The 10,000-nt window shown below is 38.9% G+C and overlaps 2 protein-coding genes across 3 annotated transcripts in view; one reads left to right on the plus strand and one right to left on the minus strand.

Annotated features, from left to right (window-relative positions):
- Window positions 1-4,175, plus strand: part of pora (P450 (cytochrome) oxidoreductase a) — a 37,142-nt gene extending 32,967 nt beyond the window's left edge. Inside the window, 3 exon segments of one of the 2 annotated variants that reach the window (NM_001034982.1) lie at window positions 667-812; window positions 1,169-1,254; window positions 3,152-4,170. In NM_001034982.1, coding sequence (NP_001030154.1) covers window positions 667-812; window positions 1,169-1,254; window positions 3,152-3,296 — 377 coding nt within the window. In that variant the 3' untranslated portion in view covers window positions 3,297-4,170. 2 annotated transcript variants of the gene reach the window in all.
- Window positions 4,176-10,000, minus strand: part of rhbdd2 (rhomboid domain containing 2) — an 8,719-nt gene continuing 2,894 nt past the window's right edge. The window contains exons 2-4 of the mRNA XM_001344064.9: window positions 9,801-10,000; window positions 7,711-7,861; window positions 4,176-6,383 (exon numbers count right to left, since the gene is read on the minus strand). The exon at window positions 9,801-10,000 is cut by the window's right edge and continues 205 nt beyond it. Of these exons, the coding sequence (XP_001344100.3) occupies window positions 5,978-6,383; window positions 7,711-7,861; window positions 9,801-10,000 (757 nt within the window). The 3' untranslated portion in view covers window positions 4,176-5,977. The remainder of the gene's footprint in view (window positions 6,384-7,710; window positions 7,862-9,800) is intronic.

Consider the following 10,000-nt stretch of genomic DNA (forward strand, 5'->3'; position numbering starts at 1 on the left):
TCGTGAACACTATTGTTACTCTAGATCTGGTAGTTTCAGACTGCTAAATTAAATTCACAATAGTACTAAGGGGTGGTCAAATGAGTAATTATATGATCTATTTATTTAATTATTAAAATTGTTATTTAAGATACTTTCATTCATTCATTTTCTTTCGGCTTAGTCTCTATTTCAGAGGGCACCACAGCAGAATGAACTGCCAACTATTCCAGCATATGTTTTATACAGCGGATGCCCTTCCAGCCGCAACACAGTACTGGGAAACATCCATGCACTCTCACATTCACACTCGTACACTACGGCCAATTTATTTAATCCAATTCACCAATAGTGAAAGTCTTTGGACCGTAGGGGAAACTGGAGCACCTGGAGGAAACCCACACCAACACAGGGAGAACATGCAAACTCCACACCGACTCGAACCAGCGACCTCCTTGCTGTGTGTGACAGTGCTAACCACTGACCCACCGTGCCACCCTATTTAAGATACATATCAAAGCAAACTATTTCTGACTGTTTTAAGGCCTAACACTTGACACATCTTGTTTTGACAACCTTCAGGGGCGATCAAGCATTAATTATGGGTATCCAACCTCTTAAACCCCCCTGTAAATCACACACTTGTAGTATTGAAAAGGTATGACTTACTTTTGCTCTTTGTTGCAGGAAAGGATGTTGGTGAGACGATACTTTACTTTGGCTGTCGCCATAGCAACGAAGACTTCCTGTACCAGCAGGAACTGGAGGAATTTGAGAGGGCAGGCGTGCTGACGCAGCTTAACGTGGCCTTTTCCAGAGACCAGGAGCAAAAGGTGAACCAATTCATGGAAAATAATGATACAAATGTTATTGTGTTATTGCTGCCATAGGTATTTGTTTACTTCCTGTATTAAATATGCAATATGTTATACCACTTATATACAGTCTGGGTATAAACACAAGCCCCAGGATTCCAAAGGCATTTGAAAATATATTTTTAAAGTTATTATTTTACTCAAGAAGGATGCATTAAATTCATCTAAAGTGACAGTAAAGATATGTATATTATTACTAAATATGTGCTGCTCCTTTAAACTTCAAAAACTGCTCCCCAATAATGCGAAGCAGTTTTCAACATAACGATGATCAGAAATTTGAGTCCTTTTATGTACTGGGCTGTTTTTCGCAGGTCTATGTGCAGCATCTTCTGAAGAAAAACAAGCAGCAGTTGTGGAAGCTCATCCATACAGATAATGCTCATATCTACGTTTGTGGGTAAGAACCAGAAGTTGCTTCTATTCAGTCTGTCAATGCAGAAAACACACTATAAATTGGCAGCATAATGCAGAATGACATGAAATCTGGCAAATTTTACAGTGATTGATCAAATCAGCGGCGCGGTGGCTCAGTGGTTAGCACTGTCGTCTCAACGGCAAGAAGGTCGCTGGTTCGAGCTCGAGCACAGAAAGTTGACATTTCTGTGTGAAGTTTGCATGTTGTCCCCTTGATGAATTGTTCTCCCCCGGGGTGATCCGGTTACCCCCACAGTCCAAAGATATGCAATATGGGTGAATTGGATTAAAAAAAGATGACTGTAGTGTATGAGTGTGTCTGTGAAGAAGTGTGTATGTGTGCTTCCCAGTACTGGGTTGCGGCTGGAAGGACATCTGCTGCGTAAAATCTGCTGGTGGTTCATTCCACTGTGGCGACCCCTGATAAATAAGGGACTAAGCTGAAGGAAATATTAATGAAATGAATGAAAATATTAATTCTGCACATCCTATGTGCTTCGATGAGCTAGTGACTGGGACAGTTTTGTTTACTAAACACAATCAATCATATGTGATGTTCATGGTGTTTTCAGCATTTGTCCCCTCATTGTATGTTGACATGAATACATGAACTTCTCTTGAACTGCTCTTAGAGTCATTTCATGAACAAGACTAGCTTCAACTCAAAGAAACTCAAGCGTCTCACCAACAATTATATCTTACATTTAACTTATATATAACTACTACTATTCATTTTCTTTTTGGCGTTGTTCCTTTATTAATCTGGGGTTCGCCACAGCTGAATGAACCGCCAACTTATCCAGCATATGTTTTCACTGGAAAACTTCCATACACACTCATTCACACATATAAACTACAGACAATTTTTGCTAACCCAATTCACCTCTAACGCATGTCTTTGGACTTGTGGGAGAAACCAACGCCAACACGGAACTTGCAAACTCCACACAGAAATGCCAACTGGCCCAGCTGGAGCTTGAACCACCGACCTTCTTCCCGTGAGGCGATTGTGCTATTGAAGTAAACCAAAAATAATGTATTTTAAGTAATACTAATTATTGTTTATTTAATTAAAAATCTATTTTCTATTTTTCACTTCAAAAAAAAAAAAAATGAAATGACGCAACTTTTGGAGAATAATAATAGTAGACAACATTTCATTATGAAATATATTTATATATATGATATTTTAAAAATTAATCAAATTTAATGTAAGCAATAAAATGAATTATAAACAAATTATGTAGACCATATTGATGGATTTAAACAAAAACAGTGGTCCTGACTTATTTCCTGACTTACAGTTTTAATTTCTATAGCTTCTGAGAATACAAAAAGGTCCACATATTGATAAATAATGTTATGATAGCTGTTTTAACATTAAGTTATGATTGAATTGCCTTACAGTTATGAAATAGTTTGATAAAAAGCAGGAAATGTTCGTGGGCCATCGCCTTGAACACATTGAAATGGTCTATATATATACATTGTAAAAAAAAAATCAGTAATTTTACGGTTTATTTCCTAGGGTGCAGGAGAAAAACCCTGTAAAATAACAGCCGTTAAATTACAGAAATATACAGTAAAATAACAGATATGAAATTACAGAAATTTTCTTAAATTTAAATTTCTGGGATATTTCTGTAATTTAATGTCCATTATTTAAATTGTTTTTCTACCACCTGAGCTGCTGGAAATAAACCGTAAAATTAGTTTTGTGTTTTGTTTTATATTATAGTTGTAGATGATTTTGCTAGCATAACGTGGTCATTCATCAGTGTCTTGCTGTACATTTAAGTAAAAAGCCTCTCTTTTTCCAGAAGCACATTTTCTCGTGTATGTACTAAAGTGTGTGTGTGTGTGTGTGTGTGTGTTTTCAGAGATGCTCGTAACATGGCTAGAGATGTTCACGCAGCCTTCTCGGAGATCGCGGAGCAGGAAGGACGCCTGACACACACTCAAGCTCTGGACTATTTCAAGAAGCTCATGACCAAGGGCCGCTACTCGCAGGACGTCTGGAGCTAAGCCAACACACACACACACACCTCAATGTTTGCCACTTTACCTCACACCATCATTGCTCCAAAAGCTACAGTTTGAAGCGTTGAATTTGCCCGGACTGATTTATTGCCATCTTGTGATGGCTCTTAATGATAAAAACACTCCGCATCACACAGAATGGCATAGTTCAGTCTTTTTTCCCTCTAAATTAGTTTATGATATTCGAAACCTCCTGTAACAGGAAGCTAAGCAGTTTTGGATGTTATAACGCACGTACAGTATAAGCAAATGTAGGTCAAGGATGCAAATGATTGTTTTTGAGAGAGGCCTTATACGGATTATTATATCATTCTCTATGGTTTTGTACAACCTTAGATTTTCTGTGATGCTACAGAAAATGAACCATTTTAGGTCAGTCTTGTTTTTTTTGTTTGATCATGTGACTTCTGCTACACATCGTAACACCTTTTATGCATTATTTCACACTAACGTTGAGTAGCGATGAATGCTCAATTATGCAATTCATCATTGAATTAAGTGTTACATTTAGTTTTTTCGTATGTTGTCTGAATATTTTAGACTAACGCATTCATAAAATATATGTCTTTTCCTAACAAGATGCACTTACGATAAGAAAGTAGGATCTTCTTCTGTCTTTACATCTTTCTCACTGATTTCTACTTCTGATTATAGAAATTTCCCCCTGGTGAGCAAAAGCTGCAATTGCATTAAAATACCTAGCACTGTGGTTTGGCATTTAAAAAAGAAAAGCAAAGAAATGCTTGGTTAATTTTAATATTCATTCAAATTGCTTGGTAAATTGAGATGTTTTTGTGCAACAATCATGCAATGTTTGAAAATTTAAAGTTTGTCTTGAGAATAAAATGATTGCAATTTAGAAAATGTTTTACTCATTTCATTCTTTAATGTTCAAAAGTATATAAAGGTTCAGTAGCAACTGCTGTATAAAATAAAATAAAAAACATCAATGGTAGAAAGTGCACATCTGGAGCCATTTGAATTCTGGGAACAAGACTCGAGGTCAATACAGAAGCCATTTTCCATCATGGGATAATAAACTTTTAAAGGGTAATTGAAACTATTCATCTCACAATTATGACCCCCATTATCATTTTTTTTTTCAGAATGATGAGTTTGTCTTGCAGTTTTGAGATGTTCACTCACAATTTGTGATATAAACTAAGATCTGAGTAGGGCTGGGCAATAAATCCATGCATTGCAAATCAATAAACAATTCTGCAATGACTCTCTAAGATTTTCTACTTCATTCTTTAATCGATTCTGAGCTTAGTTTTCATCAACATATGATGCTGTATGCTTTATAGTCGCAACCCAGCCAATCCTTACACATCCTCACCCACTTGAACAAAATGTTTAAGGAAAATACAAGAGTGTTTTTCATGAACACTGTGTAATACATTTGACCACTTGTAGTACATGAATACAGTGCTCACGAAAAGTGTACAATTAAAATCTAGCCTACAGCACCATCTGCTGTTCAAAACTAGCCTACAGCACCATCTGCTGTTCAAAACTAGCCTAGAGCACCATCTGCTGTTCAAAACTAGCCTAGAGCACCTTCTGCTGTTCAAAACTAGCCTAGAGGACCATCTGATGTTTAAAACTAGCCTAGATGACCATCTGCTGTTCAAAACTAGCCTATAGCGCCATCTGCTGTTCAAAACTAGCCTAGAGTGCTATCTGCTGTTCAAAACTAGCCTAGAGCGCCATCTGCAGTTCAAAACTAGCCTAGAGCGCTATCTACTGTTCAAAACTAGCCTATAGCGCCATCTGCTGTTCAAAACTAGCCTAGAGCACCTTCTGCTGTTCAAAACTAGCCTAGAGGACCATCTGATGTTTAAAACTAGCCTAGATGACAATCTGCTGTTCAAAACTAGCCTATAGCGCCATCTGCTGTTCAAAACTAGCCTAGAGCGCTATCTGCTGTTCAAAACTAGCCTAGAGCGCCCTCTGCAGTTCAAAACTAGCCTAGAGCGCTATCTACTGTTCAAAACTAGCCTATAGCGCCATCTGCTGTTCAAAACTAGCCTAGAGCGCTATCTGCTGTTTAAAACTAGCCTAGAGCGCCATCTGCAGTTCAAAACTAGCCTAGAGCACCATCTGCAGTTCAAAACTAGCCTAGAGCACCATCTGCTGTTCAAAACTAGCCTAGAGCGCAATCTGCTGTTCAAAACCAGCCTATAGCGCCATCTGCTGTTAAATATAAGCTGTTAATCAATTCCAGATTATTACGGTGCATTACAAAATATCTAAGAATTGTTGCATGAATCACAATATATTGGTTTATTATACCAGCCCTAATTCTGAGAAAAAAGTACACAAGGAAAAATGAAACACTCCTAAGCTAAAAGTTCTCCCGTTAGACCCTGAGATCATCAGAATGGATTTAAAAATGATAAAACCCAACTGCTCAAATCTAGGGGAGCTGTAAAATGAGTTTATTATTTAAAGTCCACTGTTCCTTTAACCTTTAAGTGAATTTATTTCCTGAAAAAATGAGTAATTACTACAAAGTTTTACAAAACCCCCCCCCCCAAAAAAAAAAAAAAAAAAAAAAAAGATCAAAACTGTGATTTAAAAAGTAAAAATGACCCTTTTTCTGTGGCAGAAATAAGCTTCCATGAAGGAACAAATCAGTGACCATCGTACAAGTCATCAAATCTCTATGAGGATAAGGACTCTGAGGCTCCAGGAGTTGCTGTAGGAAAGGCAGTCGGTGGGATGTGAGGTGTGAACGGCACTCCTGGCTGAGGTAGTTTACTGAAGTCTTGTCCTGTCATGTTCACTGGAGGCCTGAACTGAGACAGACCGTATGGTGACATTGGCATAAACGGGCTGCCAGTGTTATGATGGCTGTGCCCATGATGATGTCCATGGCTGTGACCATGACCGTGAGAGTGTCCATGATTGTGGGCTCCGGCTTGAGCTGAAGGGAATGTGTGCTGCTGTTGAGGATGCAGTGAGACGGGCCAGCCGTTAAATGTGTTTGGCAGATTTCCTACCACTGGACTGTTGGTGGCGTTTACCAGGGAATAAGTCTGGACCGGGTACGACCCTGGTGGAGCATCTCTGAAATTAAGAATATTAATATTTTTAAAGATGAAATATAAATTTTAAAATATAGTGAGAAATAAGCAACATGTACAGGTGAAATTTAAATTCTTATTCATTTTCTTTTCAGCTTAATCTTTTTATTAATCAGGGGTCGCCACAGTGGAATGAACTGCAAACTTATCCAGCTTATTTTTTAGGCAGCGGATGCCCTTACGGCTGCAACCCATTGCTGGGAAACACCCAAACACTCTCATTCACACACATACACTACAGACAATTTAGCTTACCCAATTCATCTATAGCGCATGTCTTTGGACTGTGGGGGGAAACGGAGCACCCGGAGGAAACCCACGCGAACACGAGGAGAACATGCAAACTCCACACAGAAATGCCAACTGACCCAACCGGAATTCAAACCAGCGATCTTCTTGGTCCGAGGCGACAACGCTACCCACTGCTCCACCCATGTTTAATTATATATATTTTAATTAAACTGGAGCTATGGAGCCCTTTTTAAGTTAAACCAATGGTCTCAAACTCAATTCCTGGAGGGCCGCAGCTCTGCATAGTTTAACTCCAACCACCTCCAACTCGCACCTGCTTTATAGTCTCTGGTAGTCTTGAACACCTTGATTGGTTGGACCAGCTGTGTTTGATTAGGGTTGAAGCAAACCTGTGCAGAGCTGCGGCCCACCAGGAATCCAGTTTGAGACCTATGGGTTAAACCATGCAATAATTTAAGACGGGGGTGTCCAAACTGTCCTAGAGGGCTGGTGTCCTGCTGAGTTTAGCTCCAACTTGCTTCAACACACCTGCCAGGAAGTTTCTAGTATATCTAGTAAAGCAGTGGTCACACTTGAGTTTGACCATGCGAAATTCTGTAGCACGACGCTGCGAAATGGGGTTAAACAAGATGATAAGACATTTAAGAAAGCGAGCGACTGGTCCATATTTTAAATTTCTGTGGATATGTTTCCATCTTCAATTGGTCAGCGTTTACCAGGCTTAAACTTTGCAACGCAGTGAACTGCGAAACTTGTCGCACAAGCTTGCGTTTCCGAACTGATGCATTCGAGTGCGTATGAATGGAAGTGTATGGGAAGAAATATCCAGTGTGACTGCGGCTTTAGAGCTTGATTAGCTGGTTCAGGTGTGTTTGATTATTGCAGGAGCTAAACTCTCCAGGACACCAGCTCTCAAGGACCAAGTTTGGACACATCTGATTTATTTTTGTAAATGAAATTGAAGGCATTTATGGACCTGCAAAAATCTTGGGCACAGCTTTAGAGACAAGTGTATTTGCTTCTTATCTCCAGCAAAACAAGTTTATTTCATCACTCACGAGAGATCAAGTGGCTTTTTACGTTCCTCAGTTGAAGCAGGGATGAACTGGACACCAGGGATGTGCTTCAGCAAGCGAAACGGGATCTTCTTCTCCAAAACAGAAGCTGTGGATTCAGACATCTCCAACAGTGAAAACCATCCCATTCCATCTGAAAGTACTGCGTTAAGGAATGAACCAGAAATACTCTTTACACTTATTCAACTGCAGTACATGATCTCTAGGTTTAAAATCCAAGTTTGTATTAGGGCAGCACAATATATCGTTTCTGGATTGATTTCCTGATGTGAGCATTCGCAATAGTCACGTGCAATGTTGAGTTGGGATTATAGTTAACCAGGAGATTCTAAGCCCTGTGATTGTGTGAGCATTTCAAGATAGATTTAAAACTTTCAAACACAAGAAATGTTCCCGTTTGTTCAAAATACTTACTTAAATTGAGCTGAAACAACACAATTAAATCAAAATAAAACTGTTAAGGAACATTAAAAATATATTTTCAAGTTCAAACAATATTTCAGTCTTACAAAATTTTATTGTACGTGTCTTTTTCTAATTACATTACGCAATTTCTGTGTGAAAAAATGTCTCAATTTGTATCTTAAACACAATAGTCACATCGCAATTTCGAGTCTACATTAATGTTCACCAGGAGCCACATAATTGTATTGACTTACTGTATTTATAAGGAATTTATGCAAAAACTAAAAAGTTTTTTTTTCACTTAGAATTTGATCTTGTTCCAAGTCCAAATATCTTCATTTCAAAGCGAAAAAACAAGATTATTTTGCTTCCCCCACAAGCAGATCGTTTTTCTTGCTTCAAGGAAACACCCTTAATTTTGACTTATTTCTTATTTAAGTTGAAAACAAACCAATATTTGTACTTGATCTAAGAATTTTTAGATACTTGGACTAGAAATGAGACAAAGTAAGCAAAACTATTTTTTTTGCATTGTGATTATTTAATTTCTGTAACTGAATACTGTTAGGCTCCCCAGAAAATCATCAAATAGAGCTATTAAAACTATCTTGTGAAACTGCGTTCATATCGCAATATTTATCACAGAAATTATCTGATTTTCCATTATCGTAAAGCCCTACAATTATCCATCAATCAATCAATCAATACATTTTTTATCAACCCTCATTTTTATCTCTTTTTTTTTTAAAGCTTATTTGAATACATTTTTTTATTACAGTAATCTTTAATAAATTTTGAAGTTTTGTGTGAGATCAGTGGGCAGTGACCTGGCAACATGTTAGAAACTGCATAGAAATCACCTGACAATACCCTAGCAGCTAAATACCAATGACCTGACTACCTCACACAAACAGCTGATTTTTAGTGATAGCAATGTTTAATATCAACATTGTTAATTTTGGGTGAGATCTTTGTGATTATTCACTGAGGAACTTTCAAGAGTTCACACTTAGCTGATGATTGGTAATAAGCTAGTTTGGCATGCTGTCCCGGTAGAGAGCCCTGAGCTCATGGGATCCTCGAGCCCGGGGCTCCCTCCCGTTTGCAGGGCGAGAGGGGAGTTTGAGCTCAGGTAGATATCGAGAACCTCTCATGTTTTGGACTGTGGGAGTAAACTGGAGGACCCACGCGAGCACGGGGAGAACATGAACTCCACACACATATGCCAACTGGCGAGGTAGAGACCCGAACCGGAGGCATTCTTGCAGCGGATGCCCTTCCAGCTGCAAATCCAGTGCTAGAAAACACTCCTACGCACTGTCATTCACACACACACACACTCATACACTACGGCCAATTTGGTTAATCCAATTCACCAATAGTGCAATTCTTTGGACTGTGATGGAAACCAGAGCAAACCCGCGCCGACATGGGGAGAACATGCAAACTCCACACAGAAATGCCAACTGGCCCAGCCTGGCCTAGAACCAGCAACCTTCTTGCTGTGAGATGACTGTGCTAACCACTGAGCAACCATGCCACCAGTGATTTAATCTGGTGAAATTGAATTCATATCGCAATATGGCAGAAAAGCTAAATACCGTGCGGCCCTACTTTGTTATAAAATAAAGGTGTGAACTACTCGTTGCATTTAAGCAAAAGGATACATAATATCCCTGTGACGATAGCCAGGACGTTGCACATGAAGACCGTGTTTGGAACGAACAAGGTTATGATTATTAGAAAAATCCAGGGCAGAGAAGAAGTAGGCACATTGATGCCCATTATATAGGCCACCTTCATGCCAGAATTGATGGTCATCAATCCCAGGACGGACAGAGCTAATGGGATGAGGCCGTTAACTGAG

The sequence above is a fragment of the Danio rerio genome, chromosome 10 (genome assembly GCF_049306965.1).
Source record: "Danio rerio strain Tuebingen ecotype United States chromosome 10, GRCz12tu, whole genome shotgun sequence".
Lineage (NCBI taxonomy): Eukaryota > Metazoa > Chordata > Actinopteri > Cypriniformes > Danionidae > Danio > Danio rerio.